We start from the raw sequence: 21,976 nt of genomic DNA, 5'->3' as shown, positions 1-21,976 counted from the left end.
CGCTATGTGCAGGCTTGGCAAGCATCTGCATTTTTGTTCAAGGAAACATATCTCGCGGTGTCTCCATAGTTTTCTCCAACATCTGTACGGATTACTGAAAGGTATTAATGCAGTCATTACAGGGGGTCATTGTAAACACGTACCCCCAACATGGACGCTGCGCTGACAAAAAATATGTTCATGTGAGAATTTACCTGTGAGTTTTAAAGGAGGAAGACCAAAACAAGGAAGAGATGAAGGCTTACCGCCAGAGGGGTCAGGAAGTCTCATGCATTTGTGAATCAATCTCTAACTCCGCTAATCACAGCAAGGTGCGGCCGAGACCTCTGGCATTACGCACTGCTTTGCCTTGGTTAACGCTTCCGCCCGAAGGACACCTCAGCCTTGCCGCTGGAGCGCCGGTATGTTGGCTGCTTCGACACTCCCGATTGTGTTGTCGTACCACTGGATTCCCTGACCTACAGCTGCAAACCACGAGATCCAGTCTCCAGAAACGCCGCAGCTAATTCTTCGTCATTCCATGCTAATCTATTCACAATCACTTGCCCTCTTAGAAGCTCGAATTTAGTCAAAAGTAATATAAATGGAGAAGATAAATTAAAATTTTTGTCATTCATCGTCTCGAATGGCATCGGACAATCTCAGAACGCGATGTCTGTGCACTTATGTGTCACGTCCTAACTTCGAATACCTCCGCCAGAACCTAAAAATGCTTGAGAATGACTGAGACGAGCTCCGCCTGAAAAAGTCTGAAGCAGGGGAGGGGATATGATGGAACCATTGAAATTAAACTTTAATGTGTTAAAGATTAATTTCTGTACCTCATAAAGCTGCAATAATTTTTTAACTCTTTCTAGAATACATGGTGTGTAAGACAGTATTTGCAAGTCCCACCTATTATTTATATATTTTTATGATTATTTCACAGGGTGTTTCACAATTCACGTTACACGTTTCTAGAGTTGTTAAATAGAGGAGATGTGTTTCACACTAGAGAAGATGAACAACTGCTCTTAGTTCCTCAGCTATGCATTTTAAAGCCTATGTTTGACAGACGTTTGTTTCTTTTATTGGTCCACACTACAACCTCTGAAAGTTCCATATCCTACATTCTTAGTAACAACAGAACCAGTGCAAGCATTCCACATTCAGAAGTGTCAGAATGATTTTCGCTTGTAACTTTCGACTCGCTCGTTTTTGAACCAGTGACCCTAACCCCAAATTGATACATTTATCCTTCTCCATCATCCTTGAGAGATTGTTGCGTTATCACATAATCGCCCTGTATATACATACATTTACAGGCGCCGGCGCCTTTAACTTTGACGCTATGTAGCGTCCTTGGATGGCGTTCCCGGACATGGGTTTCCATGTAAAACTTGATCTTCTAAGTCCCCTATACAATCTCTAGAGGTGTGTAAATTGATTTGTGGGACACTACGTATGTAGGAATTCAATGTCTCAGTGGACTCAACACACAATAAATTTTGGGTATCGTTTTATGAGGAAAGAAGGTGTTATCAATAAAACAAAAAGAATAAATTTTACTAATATGTGAGTCAAATATAATTCTTCAAAATATTAGTTTATTATATTTCTTAAAGCAATAATGGATCTTCACAATGCTTACATGTGATGCTTGTTCTTATATCTACCTTTCTTGTGCTGCACTCTTTGTATCACGTCCTTGTGCTCTTTACCTGAAGATGTTTCGCTGTTCTGTATTTTCTTCTTGTGTCGAATCCGGCCAAATGTAGACTGCATAAAACAAATAAGAGGAGTTGATCTTTCGAATGAGGTTCCTTTTCCATTTTCTCGCTTTGCTGTTGTTTTGTTTTTTAGGTAAAGAAACTTCACGTTTCTTCTCCTTTTACAGAAAACCCTAGAATTTTGCTATTTTGGTTCTGAATTTTTCTGTTTTGAATGTCTTTCTTAGTTATGTACATTTCTTCTAAGTCTCTCTCAGTATCTTTGATCAATTGATGTTTGTTACTGAAATATTAGATTCGTTTAGTGAATTTATCGTGCTCAATTCCTTTCATACGTCGAAAGGAAATGACCCGCAATTCTGGATTGGGTCTCAGAATTTATAATTTTTTTGGTAGAGCTCTTTGTTGCTTCTTAATTTTTAATTATTGTATTCTTCTGCGTTAGGCCCCAGAGTTTTTCGAACGATTCTCCTTTCTTTTTTCTCTTCGTCTTAATTCAAATGTGGAAATGCACTCCGCTGCGTAGAGTGTTTTTGGTTTTACGAATAATTTTCGCATTACTGGAGGCAGTGTTTTTTGTAGGTGTTCGTTATTTTTTTGAGACAGCTTGCCGTCCTGTTCTTTTCATCCCTAGTTCAACCGGAAGTCGCATTTAAAGAACAGAGCGAACACTCAGCAACACTGACCACTGTTATTAAAGTTCCATAAGACGAAACTTCTTACTGTTGAGACATAAACGAAAAAATAAAAAGACGATCCCACATTTTAATCATTTCAGGTTATATTCTCATCAGCAGAAGAGAAAGTAGTGACAGAAACACATACGAATTGAAAAGATTTAACTCTCTATAACTTCAGTAGTTGAGAGAATTAAATGATCCATCTATATCTGTTCTCTCCAGGTCACAGGAAAATGCATTAAAGACAGTAATTCTTACTGTGCAGCATATTATTGTCCCTTCCCGCTTCATTCATAGGTAGACCACGGGGAGAATACCCGTTTATACACTCCTGGAAATGGAAAAAAGAACACATTGACACCGGTGTGTCAGACCCACCATACTTGCTCCGAACACTGCGAGAGGGCTGTACAAGCAATGATCACACGCACGGCACAGCGGACACACCAGGAACCGCGGTGTTGGCCGTCGAATGGCGCTAGCTGCGCAGCATTTGTGCACCGCCGCCGTCAGTGTCAGCCAGTTTGCCGTGGCATACGGAGCTCCATCGCAGTCTTTAACACTGGTAGCATGCCGCGACAGCGTGGACGTGAACCGTATGTGCAGTTGACGGACTTTGAGCGAGGGCGTATAGTGGGCATCCGGGAGGCCGGGTGGACGTACCGCCGAATTGCTCAACACGTGGGGCGTGAGGTCTCCACAGTACATCGATGTTGTCGCCAGTGGTCGGCGGAAGGTGCACGTGCCCGTCGACCTGGGACCGGACCGCAGCGACGCACGGATGCACGCCAAGACCGTAGGATCCTACGCAGTGCCGTAGGGGACCGCACCGCCACTTCCCAGCAAGTTAGGGACACTGTTGCTCCTGGGGTATCGGCGAGGACCATTCGCAACCGTCTCCATGAAGATGGGCTACGGTCCCGCACACCGTTAGGCCGTCTTCCGCTCACGCCCCAACATCGTGCAGCCCGCCTCCAGTGGTGTCGCGACAGGCGTGAATGGAGGGACGAATGGAGACGTGTCGTCTTCAGCGATGAGAGTCGCTTCTGCCTTGGTGCCAATGATGGTCGTATGCGTGTTTGGCGCCGTGCAGGTGAGCGCCACAATCAGGACTGCATATGACCGAGGCACACAGGGCCAACACCCGGCATCATGGTGTGGGGAGCGATCTCCTACACTGCCCGTACACCTCTGGTGATCGTCGAGGGGGCACTGAATAGTGCACGGTGCATCCAAACCGGCATCGAACCCATCGTTCTACCATTCCTAGACCGGCAAGGGAACTTGCTGTTCCAACAGGACAATGCACGTCCGCATGTATCCCGTACCACCCAACGTGGTCTAGAAGGTGTAAGTCAACTACCCTGGCCAGCAAGATCCCCGGATCTGTCCCCCATTGAGTCCCCGGATCTGTCCCCCATTGAGCATGTTTGGGACTGGATGAAGCGTCGTCTCACGCGGTCTGCACGTCCAGCACGAACGCTGGTCCAACTGAGGCGCCAGGTGGAAATGGCATGGCAAGCCGTTCCACAGGACTACATCCAACATCTCTACGATCGTCTCCATGGGAGAATAGCAGCCTGCATTGCTGCGAAAGGTGGATATACACTGTACTAGTGCCGACATTGTGCATGCTCTGTTGCCTGTGTCTATGTGCCAGTAGTTCTGTCAGTGTGATCATGTGATGTATTTGACCCCAGGAATGTGTCAATAAAGTTTCCCCTTCCTGGGACAATGAATTCACGGTGTTCTTATTTCAATTTCCAGGAGTGTATATCACTGGCCGAGCTGCTATTGCTCAGACTTCAGTTTCATCGCTCCTAAAGGAAGGACATAAGCTGAAGCGTTCTTTCCTCTCGTTCTAGGAGATTCCAAGGCGTCTCGCGAAGTTTCACTCGCGCGCTCGGCAAGAATCACGCACGCTTCACGATGTGCGACTTGCGAGAGGAATTACACGATGTATTGCTGCGAAGGTTTGCTTAGGAAACATTTACTAGCGATCCCGTATTAAGTCTCTGCACTGGATTTCTTTTAAATCCACTTAAATAAGGGTCGCCAACTTTACTTTGACCCACGAAACACGGTTAACACGGTTCAACACCTATGATAAAAGCCCTGCAGCTATCTAACTGCATTTAACAAAATTGCAAGATTCGACCACTTGACTGGAAATCGTACATCGGTAACAGTCAGTATATCGCTTTCAGCTGGTTTCTAGCAATTTATGAGGGTAACATATCAAATTCAGCCGTTAAAAAGTTACCCAAAATACCATGTTTCAAATTTCCACGGAAACAAATTTAATTTATTGGCTTCAGTTACACCTTGTAATCTCTATTATTTTTATCAGATACCCCCTCCAGTTAAGTAATGCAATGATACAGGGCTCCTTCCTACCGGGCAGGTGCAGCCCCACTAAACTTCCAAATACTTGCAGGGTTTTCGTTTTGGGAAACGCATCGTCAACTTCAGCTGATGGTGCTGTCTGAAGACGGCCTCAGGCTAGGCCGAAACCGATAACTTTAATAAAATACCTATCGCGATCTAGACTATTTTTCACTGATTTTATATAGATTACAAGATAGTTGTTCCCCAAAAATGTTACCAAAAATTTTGACCCATAATGTATTTTAAAAACTTGGAGAGGTGTTCTATCCACTGACCTGTGTCTGTTTTTGCATGTCTTGTAGTTTTTGCGCAGTCGTCTTCTTCGCTCGGGCTTTGCTTTTTAGGTCAATGCACGTGATTTCTTAATGTGGATTTAGCTTTCTTGAGCTTAGATGTACGTTTGTAATGTCTAGCCACCGTAATTTAGGCCTTCCACGTTATATCCGGCCTTCGACAGTCAGATAATAGGCAGGGCTGATGGCTGTAGTAAGTGGTGTCTATATGGCGTGTCCATAGCACTGAAGTCTCCGTTCTTACTTCTATCCATTGACTGGAGCTACTCCAGCTATTTGTCTGATAGTTATATTGTTGATGTGGTCAAGCAGGGAAATGCCTAATGATGATCTCAGTATTACCATTTCCCTAACACGTAGTGAGTGCTCAGCACTTCTAGGTGAAGGGCCAACATTTATTACTTTATAATCCAACTGGCCATACCGTTGTGCTGCATAACTTTGATTTTAGGTTGATAGGAATATTCTCGTCAGAAAAAATACCACTGACTTCACTGAATCGCATCCAGGTCACTTTGATACTTGCTCGCACATATTCATTCACATAGGCCCGTCATTCTGTAATCGAGAACCTAGGTACTGGAATACGTCCACCTTGCTAATAAGAGCTCCATTTATTTGTATAGTCCCAGGATACGGAATCCTTTCAAGGTGCCCAGTCTTGTGGATGTTTAAGCTGAGGTAAAATCTTCGTAGACAATCATATCATATTTAGACTTGAGTTTCAATATTCCCCATGGTACCCGCCATAAGTATCATATCGTCAGCATATAGGATTGTCCACGGTATACACTTCTGTTATAGCATCCATTACGGTAACAAAGAGCAGCGCGGACAGAGCTGAGCCTTTATGAACATTAATGTGCACTTATAGGTGTTTGGATACTTTTGACCAGATAGTGCACACACCTCTCATTCTGATTGGTACCTATCAGCGTTTTTCTTGTACCAGAGCGAGATGGTTATTAACGAAATAACGGACTAGTCTCTCTCCCATTCTTGCCCAACTCGTTCCTTGTCTAATGATCTTCTTGTCGACCAGAATATATATAAACTCTTCCTTTCCTTCCTTTTTCAACAACTAAGTGAAAAAGCTGTTATGGTTTTGTGTATTTGTCTGACCTTTCAAATCTATCATCAGTTTGGAATCCACTGCTGTATGAAGGCCCCCTTTAGACTTTTCCATGCATTCGGTCTTTCGCTCTAAGCAGTCAAGTTGATCCAGTAAGCTTTCTGATGTCGTCTGCTCACATTCAATTACGTTGTCATTCCGATGTTAGCGAGTTTCTTGGTATCAAGCAAAGAACTAACTCGGTCACCTGTCTACATGTCACGTAAACTCCATATCATTTTCATAACACCTTCCACTCCAGTCTGTTCCCTGATCCATTTGTCGTTTTCATGCCTGTCATTGTCAGTCCCAAAATGTATCTCTCCTATGTTCGCTGTGTAATCCTCTATTTTTTAATGGTTTTTGTAAGTCTATCCAAAATTGTTAATACTCGCTGATTGCAAATTTTCCTTCCTTTTCTAGACATGTCGGCACCTTCGATTTGAGAACCTTATATAATTTACCAAAAGTATTTCACCCATTTTTAATCTTCTGATTATTCCTTTTGGTCTTTATTCTGTCTTGCCTTCAAGTGCACTAAATACAAAAACGCATTAACTGATTCTATGACTTCATGGGTAATTTGTACTATTTTATTTTAGACGTTTTATTTATATGTTATTTTAGTACTGTCCTAATTAACTTTTAGGCCTGTTTTCAAACTTTCTCAGTAATGTTCTTCCATTTGTTGTTAAGTTTATCTGCATAGAGGCAAACGGTGTAGTGCCATCACGAAAACGAATGTGATTCAGATACGTTATATTAATACGTATTATTTTTGCGTTTTCGCATAAAATTGCTACAAATTATTTTACATGTAGTTTGGAATGTCGTTAGCACTGTGTGTACATTGTTGTATCTGGAACCATTACCACAGTTTAGTTAATTAAAATAAGAAAAAGCCCTAATTTGTATATATTCTTCTACTCGTCTAGCCTGTGACAGTAATCACAATAATAGTGTTAATTAAAACGTCAGGTAATCTTCTTGCGCGCTGTTGAAGCTCAAAAACAGAATGTTCTCTTGTTATTATTGTTATTATTCCAGCGCAGATGCTTTACAGTGCTACTGTACTATCACCAGTGAGATCTTTTATCACTGCTAATGTTTTGTTGTAAAACAAGTGCATACAGATGTAGAAATTAATCAAATCTGTATCACAATCCTATATTGGTTTTATATGCGGCAGCCTACGTTGTTCAAATGGCTCTGAGCACTATGGGACTTAACAGCTGTGGTCATCAGTCCCCTAGAACTTAGAACTACTTAAACATAACTAACCTAAGGACATCACACACATCCATGCCCGAGGCAGGATTCGAACCTGCGACCGTAGCAGTCGCACGGCTCCGGACTGCGCGCCTAGAACCGCGAGACCACCGCGGCCGGCGCCTACATTGTTTTGTACAGATAAACATCTACTATAACTTCTCATTTGCAATGACAATTCAGTTACTTTGGTTACTCCCGTAGCAAACGTACGAGTGTATTAAACAGGGCAGACCATCGCAAACGAAATCATTGTAATCAAATTTGAGCCCATGACATACGTTTTCTAAATTTTCGGTGCAATTTTTGACTATTTTCGTACCATCACGTGGATGGTTTGCAACAGAACGTACTTTCCACGGTAAAAAAGAAGCCACTTATTATACTATTCCATCACTGTATTAAAAGTACGAATAAGCAACTGTGTTTTCTTGAAGGCGGTGACCTAAAGTGTTTCAGTCGTGGGAGTTGGTGTTACTCTTGCCACGCGCTGGAAGTGTCAAGAGAGGAAAGGGGGAGCGCGCCGCTCCTGGAGAATTCCAGTCACGGGCTGGCCGCAGCGGTCTGTTCCGGTCCGCCAGGCCCTCTCCATCGTAGCCGCTTCACACTTCACTTCCTGCTCACTACGCTGCCATATAACTCTTCATATACATTGCTATATCACATTTAATCTATTTTTATGAATGAGATTCCTCTCCGTAGTGTGCAAACAGCATTAAAAAAATTAGATCTTAATCAGGCCACTGAATGAGCTAGTTCTAGAAGCTGATATAGTGCAGTGGTCTATTTGCAATTCGTCAACGGAAGTGTACAACGGAGCAATTACAACGAGTTACTATTTTGTCAGGATTCATAGATTCTGAGAAAGTTTTTGGCTCTGTTTCAACAAAATCTTATAGACAATCCCTGTAAACCAAAGCGTTGATTCAGCCATGTTAGTATACTGAAGAATATATACCTGAGTGCTACAGTTTCATTAGGTTTTATCAGAAAAGAGAGAAGTTCAGAATTGTAGGAGTAGTGAAGCGAGGGCATTCTATGATGTCAAAACTATTTACGGTATTTATAGATAAAGTATTCAGATCCATTAACTGAAGAAGCGAACAGCATAGTCGTTTTGCTGATCATATTTTAATGATTGTTTCTAGTACAAATAAACCCCAGCAATGAGTCGAATAACTGATAGAGTTTGAAAGTAGGCTTTAAAAACAATTTAGCAAGTCTAAATGAACGAATAATATATATTCTGAACCAATTTTGTATAGGCACTGCCGGTTACGTGGCTTGTGGCCACACAGTCAGCGGCATCTGAAAAACATTAAAACATGGTAAACAACATGGCGGAGCGTACACTCGTAAAAGGCCTAACCTCCTGCATTAAAAACACAATATCCGTAGGGCGGATAGTCAGTAAATAAAAAGTTGGGCGAGGGAAAGCATCTACATATGAACTTAGAACACGGTAAGAAACATGGTGGAGTTTTAATGTTGATACGTGGATGTTTCCCGTCGTCCAGCTTTTTATTCATTGACTCCCCGCACTACGGACGTTATGGTTTTAACTAAGAAGGCTGGGCCTTCTATAGTCTTCGCCTTGTTGTTTGCCTTAATAAAATTGGTTCAAATTGTAGTAAGTTCCTATGGGACCAAACTGCTGATGTCATCGGTCCCTAGGCTTACACATTACTTAATCTAACTTAAACTAACTTGTGCTAAGGACAACACACACACCCATGCCCGACGGAGGACTCGAACCTCCGACGAGGGAAGCCGCGCGAACCGCGACAAGGCGCCCTAGACCGAGCGGCTACCCCGCGCGGCATTGGTTCAAACTTCAGCTGTTTGCGGAGTTCTCGCTACAAAATTTACTACCACAGCTTCGGAAGCACCGATCACAGAGTCGTTTGTAATGACTGAAAGGAAAGGAGAAAATTAACAAGAGAGTCAAATTGGCATGGAGTCCTTTTGGTCAACTAACTAGGATTTCTATATCTCAGCTACAGATGTTTATAAAGTCTCTCTAATCAGCTTTGAACTGCAACAGGAAGACACCAAGTTTTACGCGAAAACCAGTAAAACGAGTATGCTCAGCGAGCCATGGTGGGATGTATGTTGGAAACTACCAAGAGAAAAAGGAAAACAAACAAAAGGAATAAGGAAAAAACTGGGGTCGAGAAAGTAGCCCTGGCTGTGATGAAAATGAAATGCCGCTGACGTGACAAGCGGTCATACGAATGGACGGCAGATGGACAAAGGAAGTTCTTTGCTGGATTCCAAAAGATAAGAGAAGACTGAGAGACAACCTATTACAAAATTTCTAGTAACATCAGAAAACGCGCAGGTGAAACGTTGATTCATACGAGAAGAATTCCGTAATGGACGGATATGTCCAGAAGGAAAGATGAATGCCGTTTAATGCCCCGTCGATGACCGGGGTCATTAGAGCCAGAGCGTCATCTAGAAGTTAGAAGGTATGGGGAAGGAAACGGATCCAGCCCGTCCAAAGGAACGATCCCAGCATTTGCAATGAGCGATTAACGGATATCACGGAAAATCTAAATCTGGATGACCGGACGGGCATTTGAACTGCCGTTTTCACGAATACGAGTCCAGTGTCATACCAAAGTGCCATCTCGTTCCGTGGAATTGTCTGGAAGCGGCTTCAGTGGATACACACTGATGGACAAATGTATTATGACTATCCGCTTGGTAGCGTATAGGTCCAGTTTGGAATGCAATACAGAAGCGATTTCAATGGTATGGATTCGACGAGCCCTTTGTGGGTTTTTAAAGTTATGTGGCACCCGATGTCTACGCATAGATCACACAATTCATACACGAGGAAGACATCGAACATGAAAAGATACAGGTGGTCCGCAATAATATTCACGTATAATACAGCTGTCACGGTGCCTTTTATTGCCGACACAGGTCCCGTAGAATCCAATGTGAATATTTCCCCCATTGGCCTTCGTCCGTGGCTCAGTGCATGTTCCAGCAGCCTTCCGCCTAAGTGGCGGTGATTCCGGACATAACCATCGATCTGTGTAGCAAGAAACGTTATTCATCTGACCATACGAGACGTTTCTATTGATCCACGTTCCAATCTCGATGATTCCATGCACACTCAATCGTAATTGTCGATGTCGTTTGATCAATATGGGAACAAGTTGAGGTCGTCTACTGCGGACCCCATGTTGAACGACCCTCCAAAAGGTGTGCTCCGTAACACTTGCACCTGCAATAACCTTGCACTCCGTCGTCAGATCTGTCACATATCGCCGCCTATTTTGCTTTACGGAGGGTGTGAACCTCCAACCTACACTTTTTGGGATGAGGCGTAGACCTACAATGCCCTGTCACCTGCTCGTGCTTTCACCACCATACAAGTACTTTCCATAGGTGCACACAAACACGCGAACAGTCGATCAGCTTCACCGTTTCCAGGATGTTCGTTCCCAGGCGCCGAGCCGTAACAATCTGCCCTTGTCAACGTTGCTTATATCAGTGGATTTCATCCCTAGAACGATTTCCCGTTCGTCTGCGCTCCGTTTATATACTTTCTTTACTGTGTTACCTGCCCGCAATGCCACTAGGCGGCATTCAGTATGCGGTAGACAGTCGTAACAATGTTTTGGCTCATCATCACTTATTTCAAGAACAATTATTGTCCCAAAATAGTTAAAGGCTTCCAATAATCATGGAGAATAAATAATATTGCTGAAACTAACAGACCGTTTTTCTTCGGTATTCTTGTTTTGTTAGCTGGTCTGCTGCTAACTTGTCGACTAAATTTATAGCTTGATAACTTAACGTTTCCTATAATTATGAAATCGTCAGGACGCTGCAAAAAATGGTTCAAATGGCTCTGAGCGCTATGGGACTCAACTGCTGTGGTCATCAGTCCCCTAGAACTTAGAACTACTTAAACCTAACTAACTTAAGGACATCACACACATCCATGCTCGAGGCAGGATACGAACCTGTGACCGTAGCAGTCGCACGGTTCCGGACTGCGCGCCTAGAACCGCGAGACCACCGGGAAGCTGCACATAGAGTAACAAAATTGTACGTCCTTATTAGCAGGACAGATTACAATTCATTTTCTACAGCTCTTTATAGTACGTTAATCATAGGAAACACATCAACAAACGTACCAGTATACCGGATCACACTCTTTCTTACACAGTATGTCGAAAATGCCCTCCGTTAGCAATGATAAACGCTTCAATAGTCCTCGTAACGAATCACAGATATGCTGATGTATCCATCAAATATTGCGTATGGTTTCAGTGTTCCACAGCGTATCTTAAGTGCCCACAAATCTCCAATTGTGCTCTTTTAACTTTATCTCGACTTTTTTAACTGTCCCCTAATGAACGTCCCTGTGTTAGTGTATATTTTAACTTCAATTGTCTCCATTTCCAGTTTTTAATACTCTCTTTTTCCGTCCTTTTTATGTGTGAGTTCCCATTTTCATATTTTTTTAAAAAGCCACTCGGCTGAAGAGCGGCGAACTGTGCCGCTGTCAGCCCTCCCCTGCCTATAAGGAGCAGGGGCATGAAACTGCAGTAAAGGGAAAAAATCAGTGTTCCAGAATAGCGGCAGAAGAACACACTGTATCTTGTACTGCCGTTAAATACACTAGAGCTTTCAAATCCTCTAATAAATATAAATCTAGTGGGCTTAGTTCCGTAGAACACGAAATTCAGGTAAATGGTCCGCTTACTCGTATGCATCTACCACAGAACTTGTTATTTAGAAGCTATACGTTCGCCAAGTTCGTAATGATCACTGATTCAGGTAATACTATGCGCTGTTAAGGAATTAAGTGAGTCGCATCTTAGTACAAGCAATGACGAAAGCCGCATGTCAACAACACCTTCATTGAAGTGGAATAAAAAACGCTGGCAACTAACCTGTGAATTACCTGACGTAACAAATAGGGTATTTCAAAAATTTCGTGAAAGAAATAATTTCATACTGTTTGGTGGCAAGTTTTGTTTGCGTATGTTTACCGTGACTGATATACTATGAAGAGTTGTAGAAAATGATTTCCAACACGAAAATAATGTGTTTCAGGACTCAATTCCATACAACATATTTCCTCCTTGTATGTGATAGGAATGTGTCCTGAAACTTTGGACTTCCTTTTTTGTTATACCTTTTCGTATGCCAGTCGTCAAGAATAAAATACTATGTTTCTTCTTATAAAGGATGACCCCGGTTGGCATTCTAATAGCAGTTCAGTTATTAGCAATATCGACGTGGCTCTGAGTGGGGGAAATCTGATTTGCTAAGCGGCACTAGCGCCTAACTGTACCAGCCGCGTCCCACACGCACCGCTGCTCTGGGTTCCAGTCCGCCATCGTATGATCCGCCCTCAGCAAACCGATCTGCATCACCGAGCACTATATACGTACGTGACCAATATGACCTTCAAACACGAGCGTTGGTTACTTACGGGCCTAATCAGTAAGAAGGCGAGTTTCAAGGCACTGTAGCTAAGCCACTGGACGATTATTCCAGAAGAGTGGAATTCGAATCACCCTTCGATCATCCACATCTAGGTTTTCCTAGATGGTTTACCTAAATCGCTTGAGGCACATGTCGGGAGCGTTTCTTTCAGAAAGAGACAGTTAATTTCCTTCCAGAATCCGAACTTTTCCTAAGTTTCTAATAACCTCGTCGTCGACAGGACTTTAATACAAACTTAAACTTCCATCTTCTCTTCGGAAATAGCAAGATTCATACTCACTTCCGACCATTTTGAATTAGTGCTCCCGTGCGTTCCTAAATCACTTTAGGTGAATATAGAACTAGCTACATGCAAATAGCCACGGCACAGTTCCCTGACCATCACTGTCCAATCCACACTACTTTTCGTATCTCTCGGCTTTGAAGCGACATTAAATTGTAACATTCCCTTCTTTCTGTGGCGACAACGGTCATATACTCAGGATTATTTTTTTTTTCCACACCGGAACTACACTGACGAAAACAAGTCGCACATCAAAAACTGTTAATGTAGAGTAATCAAATTTCGGGAATATATTTAACTAGGTAACATATTTAAGTGATTAACATTGCAAGATCACAAGTTAAAGTTAGTGCGAGATAATCCATTGCAAATGTGAAATGCTGGTACATTAACCAGTTTAATCGCCAGAATGTTGAATGTAAGCACGAAAACGTGCGGGAATTGTGTTGTAAGGGTGCCGGATGTCGGTTTGTGAGATGGATTTCCATGCCTGTTGCACTTGGTCGGTCAATACAGGGACCGTTAGTGCTGTTTGTGGATGACGCTGGAGTTGTCGTCCGATGACGTCCCATATGTGTTCGACTGGAGACATATGTTGTGGTCGAACAGGCCAAAACGACATGTGGACATTCTGTAGAATACGATGGGATACAACAGCGGTATGTGGGAGAGCGTTATCCTACTAGAAAACACCCCCTGGAATGCCGTTCATGAATGGCAGTACAACAGGTCGAATCACCAGACTAACGTACAAATTTGCAGACAAGGTGCATGGAATAACCACGAGAGTGCTCCTGCTGTCATATGAAAGCGCACCCCAGGTCATAACTCCAGTTGTAGGTCTGGTGTGTCTAGCATGCAGACAGGTTGGTTGCAGGCCATTAACTGGCCTCCTTCTAACCAACACACAGCCGTCACTGTCACCGAGGCAGAAACAGCTTTCATCAAAAAACACAACAAATCTCCACGCTGCCCTGCAATAAGCTCACTGAAGTCGCGAATGGCTGTGGTTTGGGGTGAACGCACGGCGCAGGGCATCTGGCTCAGAGCTGTCCTTGAAATAACTGATTTGTGACAGTTTGTTGTGTCACTGTGGTGCCAACTGTTGCTCATATTGCTGCTACGATGCAATACGATGCACCAGAACCATAGCCGAACACGATGGTCTTCCCTCCCGGTATTACCATGCGGCCGTTCAGAACCCGGTCTTCTGGCGACCGTGCGTTCTCGTGACCACCGCTGCCAGCGGTGATGTACAGTGGCTACATTCCTGTCAAGTATTTCTGCAGTATAGCAGAAGGAACAACCAGCTTCTCGCAGCCGTATTACGCGAACTCGTTGAAACTCAGTGAGGTGTTGATAATGGCGTCTTTTTCGCCTTAAAAGCCTTCTTGACTATCATCAGCTCACGACGTCCAATCTCAAAGGTAACTAACGCTCATGACCGTTACAGCGTGTGGTTCAGATAAACCTGATTTACATCCTCATAGTGCCGATACTAATGCCACTCTTTTGCACGTCTTCAGCAACTGCGCAAGGAAGACCTTCAGTAGAATGGAAATAACAGCCAACCAGTTACAAAATAAAAGTTTTTTAAACCTAGACCATGGTTTAGACAGTTTTAAAACTGTCTAAACTATGGTCAATGTTTAACAAACCTGTATTTTGCAACTGATTGTTTCCAATCTATTTAACCTCTTGTTTAAATCAGTTTATCCTGATGAGAACATGAAACCGCTTGTCCCGGATACCAATTTCGCGTTTCTCTCTCTCGATACTCTAATCCGAAGAACACTGGACTGTCTTTTATTTGGGGATTATTTCAACACACAGCTATCTAAAAAAAGCAAATAAAGTCTTTTTTCTTTTATTTTCATTTCGCCCTCGTTACACGGGGCTGTTGGGGGTGGGACATCCTATGTTCTGTTTACCAACATAAGCACATATTTAGGGATAAAAACATAACAGTCAGACATGAAAATTTGTAGAATCAGTAGTATTTAGAATATACTCCACAGAACAAACACTTCGTAACTATCGTCCATTGAGAAACCAAACAATTTACCACGTATTTAACAGAACGCATACGCTCAGTAATTTGTATTGTAGGAAAAGTATTGAGGTTCAAGACAAAGCGATAGTGTTGTGGAGAAGACCAATAGGTTGTGGCTTCACCGCTCTCCATCATAGCCTATCTCTCAGGGGTATTATTCTAGGAAGATTTGGAACAGAACCTCTACGGCGTTCAGGAATTGCGGGTGAGATACTAGCAGAGTGGAGCTTTGCATCGCGCTGTGAGTACTCAGCTGGTGAGAGCGAAATTCAAGAGTCCAGTTTCAGACCCCAGTCCGGAAAACAATTTTAACCCGCAGGAAATTTCTTTGCATTGTGCACTCCGCTGCAGACGAAGATTCGCACAGGAAGGCAGAAATTTAATGTCGGGACGATATCTAAGTCTTTACAGACTGGGTACAAAAATGGCTCTGAGCACTATGGGACTTAACATCTATGGTCATCAGTCCCCTAGAACTTAGAACTACTTAAACCTAACTAACCTAAGGACAACACACAACACCCAGCCATCACGAGGCAGAGACAATCCCTGACCCCGCCGGGAATCGAACCCGGGAACCCGGGCGTGGGAAGCGAGAACGCTACCGCACGACCACGAGGTGCGGGCTACAGACTGGGAATGGGCTCGAATTTGATGAGTATTCAGCAAAGTATGGCCAATGCCCTTGCTGTGGGAACATCCCGACATTCGCCTGAAGTTATTCGGATGGCAATTTCAACACCGCTTCTCCTGGATATTAGTCCCTCATGTCTCTCTTCGAATGGTTCAAATGGCTCTAAGCACTATGGGACGTAAACCTAACTAACCTAAGGACATCACACACATCCATGCCCGAGGCAGGATTAGAACCTGCGACCGTAGCAGCAGCGCGGTTCCGGACTGAAGCGCCTAGAACTGTTCGGCCGCTGCGGTCGGCGTCACGTCTATCTCTCTATAGTCTAATTCTAAAGACACTGGAGTGATTTTCATTTGGGGATTTTTTTTTTAACATGCAGCTGTTTAACAAAAGTAAGTAATGTTTTGTTTTCTGCCTTTATTTTCCTTTCATCCTCGTTACTCCGCACGAGGAAAAAAAAAGTTGAAATATGTGTGAAATCTTATGGGACTTAACTGCTAATGTTATTAGTCCCTAAGCTTACACACTGCTTAACCTAAATTATCCTAAGGACAAACACACACACCCATGCCCGATGTAGGACTCGAACCTCCGCACGAGGATTTTAGGGGTAAGACATCCGCTCTTCCGTCAGAAAGATCTAAAAATATGTAAACATGGTTTAAAAACATTAAAATTTGTTTCATTAAATAAGGTTCGTAAGATAAAATATCGGTGGTTCCCTTGAGCTTTTCTTAAAAGATAAAAGAAATTTGTATAGATACATAAATGAATCTGCTGTCTTTCACTGGTGTTCAGTGTTTGACATTGTTGGTGATGAACGATTTTGGGACAGGAAGGGAGTAGGAGTTTAAATGAAATTTTTTGTGTTTGAGAAAAATCTGAACAATATCTGACGAGGCTTTGGTGGGCTAATATGTTGGAAAATATGTGGTACAGAAATAAAGGTGACTGTAAATGGAGGAAGGAGAAGTCAGGAAAACGAGGTGTCGTGACATGGAGAAGGAAGGGTATGTTATGTTAAAGCAGAAAGGAAGCTCAAAACTATGGGCGGATTTCACGGTCAGGTAGGATGAAATGATTGAAGTTCCGATGGGATAGTAAACGGAGAGTGTGTTAGAGTGGGGGGGGGGGGGGCGGGGACGGGAGAGAAGGGATATGGTGCTGCATGCGAATCGGGGTACGAGGGCTGATAATCGGGAATGAAAAGATTGGATGCTACTTGGTACCATGTTTGCGGGATATGGGAGAAAACCGAAGGTGTTCAGTGTGGGAGAGGAGATAGGACGAGTAGGCATTAAGTTCGTACCGGATTCGAGTTGGGAAAGTAGTCGGTTAAGAAAGGTGAGGCGGAGTGCATGGCGTTCGGGGATTTTGAGGGAGTGAAAAGATGTTCTTGCATCAGAAATGCAAACAACATTAGCACAAAAGAGGATAAGTGGGATTACAAAAAATGGCTCGAACATCCGAGGTCATCAGTCCCCTAGAACTTAGAACTACTTAAACCTAACTAACCTGCCCGAGGCAGGATTCGAACCTGCGATCGTAGCAGTCTCGCGGTTCCGGACTGAAGCGCCTAGAACCGCACGGCCACCGCGGGTGGCGTGGGATTAGTTTTTTTAGTCGTGAGTTTTAGTGGAGCGATGTATTCCCCATGTTCGACCGATTAATAGTTCTAGTCTGTTGCTACTGTTTTGTTTTGTGGTTCATAGGTATTAACCTACGACAAGTTTTAGCGCTAGGTATTTCAGTGTATTAGTTAACATAATAGCATGGTTGCAAATGATGAGATACAAGTCATAGGGGTGGAAGTTGAAGATGGTTCGTCTTCCAGTTATTACCTGGGTCGTAGCAATGTTCATCTAAAGGAAGCAGTGATTGCATTAGCAGATAAACTGTCTGAGATTGAGTTGAAGGAATTGTTGGGATTTCTGGACGGTGGGGTATAGGGCAAAGCAAGCTGTGCCGTCGATGTACTGGAGTAGGAGTGCAGGAGTAAGGTGGTTTAAACATATCAGCGGTGTAGATGCTCCACAGCACTGATTAATGAATAAAACCTTTGTCACACTCGCTGTGGGCCGGTAGACACGGGCATTGGTGATATTTTTGGTTACATGCGATGTGTGGTTGGATAGAAAAGGTTCAATAAGAAAGACGTAGTTTATTAGAAGTGCATAGATTTGGAAATCGGAAAGGAGTCTGGAATGCCATAGATCTTACACTTTTTCAGCATCAAGGAATATAAAAGTGGCAAATTTATAATTATTGAGATGGTAAAATAAGAGGTCGGTAAAACACAGGAGCAGGTCGGAGGACCAGAGGCAAGGACGGAAACCAGTTTGTTTGACATAAAAGGTTAGTTTCCCTCTAGGTCTTTAGGGACACAGGCGAAGAGGGTAGATTCAAGACCTTTATAAACACTGAGATGAGGCTATTGTGTCGGTAGAAGTCGGTGCAGTAAGTAAACATTGTTTTGACTTTATTGTTGTTTGATCTTCCTCTCCCCATACGGTGAGTAAGGATTTGGTGAAAACAGGTAGAGAGGAATCATACCAGTGTTCGCTCCGAGAACGAAGTATTGTTGCATTCATTACTAGAACAACTCACTTATAAAAGCGTCCCACTAAGATTTATCAGCTTGGGACTGATTTTTCGTTTCTACTCAGGTGAGGTAGAGCCAGGAATATATTGCGATCACGTGCCTTAGGGTGAATGGGGGTTTGTCAGGTATTTAGTTTTGAGCTGGAAGTTCTATACACACACATCGGAGATTCAAGAGGCCACCTCCAGTCTTGTGACAGCAACACCTGTTCTGAAGGTGTGTGGCAGTGGCTGGCGCAACCGCTCACGTAGCGGTGACGGCGCGACCTGGAAGGCCGCAACGAGCCAATGTGGGGGCGGCGGCGGTGGGCGGCGGCCCGTGGGTGGCGGGTGACTCATGCCTTGACCAACAGTGCGGCCATCTTGTCCGCTGTCCGCACTGGCTAAAAGAAACGGCACGCCACATCCCAAAGGCGTCCTTCAAGTTGAGAATATTTCCGAATTTAAAGCAACAAATATAAGTTCACATTTATACTCAGTGTGGTGAGTGGTGGGTGACAGAGAGAACTTCCCATTCACCTTACGCTAAGCGTCGTCTCTGATCACCTCTTCGTCGACGGGACGTTAAACCTTAAATTTCCCTTTTTCTGCTCCTTATGTTAAGGATTCCTACCGTTAAAGAAAATTCGTAGAGTTTGTCCTAAAAATCGGTACTTTATGATTTAAGAGTACTTTCGCAAGGCATTAGTCGTCTTTCATCAAGAGCCAACCAGCTCTGACTTTGTAGCTGTCCTATTACCCTCTCTCGCTAATCAAACAAGCCAACTAATCAATTCTTCCTGGTATATGTTCAGTGTCCTCTGTTAGCGCAGTTAATATGGACGCGACAAATTTGAGCTGTACTGCATTACAGCCCCAACTACTGTTTTACAAGCAATTTCTGTAATAGATGAATTACAATATCCACGCATCTTATCAATGGACCGAATATTGTCACTTTGTTTATCTGTGTGGCCACAGTTGCTACTCAATAAATGTGCAATTTTATTTTTATTGAAGCGAGCAACTTAAATTTTTTTGTACAAAGAGCTAGATATCAATCTTCGTGTCATGTCGATATGCTGCCTGGATATTACATTTATCATCACAGATAACTCAGACGTCTGCGAAAAATCTGTCATCACAACAAACAGCGTCCTCTGAGCCATTAACAAATAACACGAACGCTGATTTCCCCATCACATTTCGCTGGTACTTTCTCGAAATTATTTGGACGTATATGAGTGTGTGTCCATCCCGGATAATCTCATACGACCTGCCTATCAAGAAGTCCTCCATCCATACGCAAACCTAACTAGATATCTCACATGAAAATAGTTTCTTTAGTAAATATCAGTGTGGTAGTGAACTGAAAGTTTTTCAAAAATTTAAAAACTCCTGGTCCACTGGGTAACTTCTATCCATGGATTTTAGCCGTTATGACAGATCGTATCTGCTGATACGGTGGGACGTTCATACGTATTCAGCCAGTTGATTCTGCAAAAGAAATATAAATGCTAGTGTCTAGAGCGGTCACAGCCGCCCGTTTCTGGATCTACGAGACTGGAGGAAGAACTGATCTTACATTGCAGTCTCGTATGCGATATATTCTCAGACGCTTCGCCAATTTCTACCGCCTACAGATACTGTCTCACGATCGTACGCACTGCATTCTTAGTAAAGCAAAGAACAAAGAAGACGGAAAAGGAAGAAAAAAAATAGAATGTCTTGTAGACATAATGTCACTACCGACAGTTAGTGACGTAGAACTAGTCCGGTGGGACAAGGTTTTGGAGGATATGAGCCATAACGTATGCGAAGGAACCATCATGGCACTCACCACAAGTAATTTGAGGAAATTATGGGAAACGTAGATCGAGAGGGAGGAGATTGATTCAGGTCCTCCCTATTAATTACGACATCGCCTCTCTCGGTAAGTTCTCCAAGGGAATCCTTACAGGAAGTTGCCTTGTGTTCCTTCCTCACTTCCTCAGGGATAACAGAAACCAGGAAAGAAACAAACAAGAGGTTTTTCCCCATTTCCATTAAATTTTTATAAGAGGTTATGTGCATCCATTCTACGCTGAAAATGATATATATTTTATCAGTTTTATGTCTAGACATCGGGTTACAAATAAATTATAGTTCTATGTTCTAAGATACGTAATGTTTTTTTGCCACTAATAAAACATAGGAAGTCAAATTTTAGTCATTTGGTATCGAACAGTGAGTAACTGTGGGATATAATCATTATTCTTCAGAAAATTTACCTTTTTGCTCCAAAATACCACGTCCTCAATTCAGGCACGAATTGTCATAAGCGTAATAAACATCTGGACGTACCGTACTAGGCTTAAATTTTTACGGCGTCTCGTGACATTGTGAAAATCACTGTGATTTGCGTTCAGCAGTATTTGTCTTTAAAATAGTTGTAGAGCACTACTAGTGACCTTATACTTAGGTGAGTAAGTATTCACAGGTTAGTGTAGTGAAGAGACGCAACCTCGAAGACACATCTAATCCATCACGTAAACCAAATTTTCGGGAAGTTACGTTGTCTGTCGTAAACACTGTTGAGTATTTTGAATGTGGCTTGAAAATAAAACGTTTCCAACAGAACCAGATCTAATCGCGTTTTATTTTTCTACTCATTTTTCCCCATGAGCTAACTTCCAGTCTTCAGCTGGATCTTTGTTGGTGGGTGGCATTTATAATAGGTAATGTTACATTGTAATACACACTATTTTTCCCCGCTGGTGCATAATGGAAGTAACTCAAGTATTCAGTCCATCACACATCTATTCACCTAACAATGATGACCATCTTTTTAATTGCACTTATTCTGGTGACAGATTGTATCTAAATGTTTCAGAAACATCTAGATCTGTACTCGGTTCTTTCAAGTAATGTGCTGTAAATACCACCATATGAAGAGGGAGCAGTTGAGGCCCGAATGTTAGTTTGTAGCAAGTAAATATTTAGAGAGAATTGTTAGGGACTGATTGGCATTAGTGTGGACTAAGACGTTTAGAAGCTTGTACTCGCCAACGGATGCACTGCATTAGAGTTGTCAGTCCAAAGACGAACATAAAAGTAAGCTGTGATAGAAGTAGCTAGTGTGATCTGTGCACCAAAGAAGAATGACATATTGTGTGATGTTTTTGGAGTACGGAGACAAGAGTTAGGGACAAATAATGAGAAGTGTGACTCACTCATGATGCAGTGCTGCGCTCGTCGGCTGTCCTGGGAACACTGGACGCTACTGCCCAAAGATGTGCACACGGCCAAGGCGCACGGTGCCGGGTACCCCCTCCAATCAGCGCGCGACCCGTTACCTGTGCGGCGCGGTGGTGGGAGCACGCGGAACACAGCCACCGCCAAACGGCCTCTCCACTCCCCAGTCCGCACTTGGCGCCAGCACCAGGCAAGCAGAAGGACAACACGCTGCTCCGCAACACGCCACTACCGTGTCACCAGACTAGTCCGGGCCATCTC

At 43.2% G+C, this 21,976-nt stretch overlaps 1 protein-coding gene across 3 annotated transcripts in view; it reads right to left on the bottom strand.

The window, feature by feature from the left end:
* LOC126298840 (uncharacterized) overlaps positions 1–21,773 on the bottom strand; it is a 95,142-nt gene extending 73,369 nt beyond the window's left edge. Inside the window, exon 1 of one of the 3 annotated variants that reach the window (XM_049990328.1) lies at positions 21,694–21,773. In XM_049990328.1, the coding sequence (XP_049846285.1) occupies positions 21,694–21,697 (4 nt within the window). In that variant the 5' untranslated portion in view covers positions 21,698–21,773. The remainder of the gene's footprint in view (positions 1–21,693) is intronic. The other 2 variants (XM_049990327.1, XM_049990326.1) reach the window with 2 other exon arrangements.
* Between the last annotated feature and the right edge of the window lie 203 nt (positions 21,774–21,976).

This window comes from Schistocerca gregaria, chromosome X, assembly GCF_023897955.1.
Source record: "Schistocerca gregaria isolate iqSchGreg1 chromosome X, iqSchGreg1.2, whole genome shotgun sequence".
NCBI lineage: Eukaryota > Metazoa > Arthropoda > Insecta > Orthoptera > Acrididae > Schistocerca > Schistocerca gregaria.
This window is presented reverse-complemented; position numbering and strand designations above follow the sequence as displayed.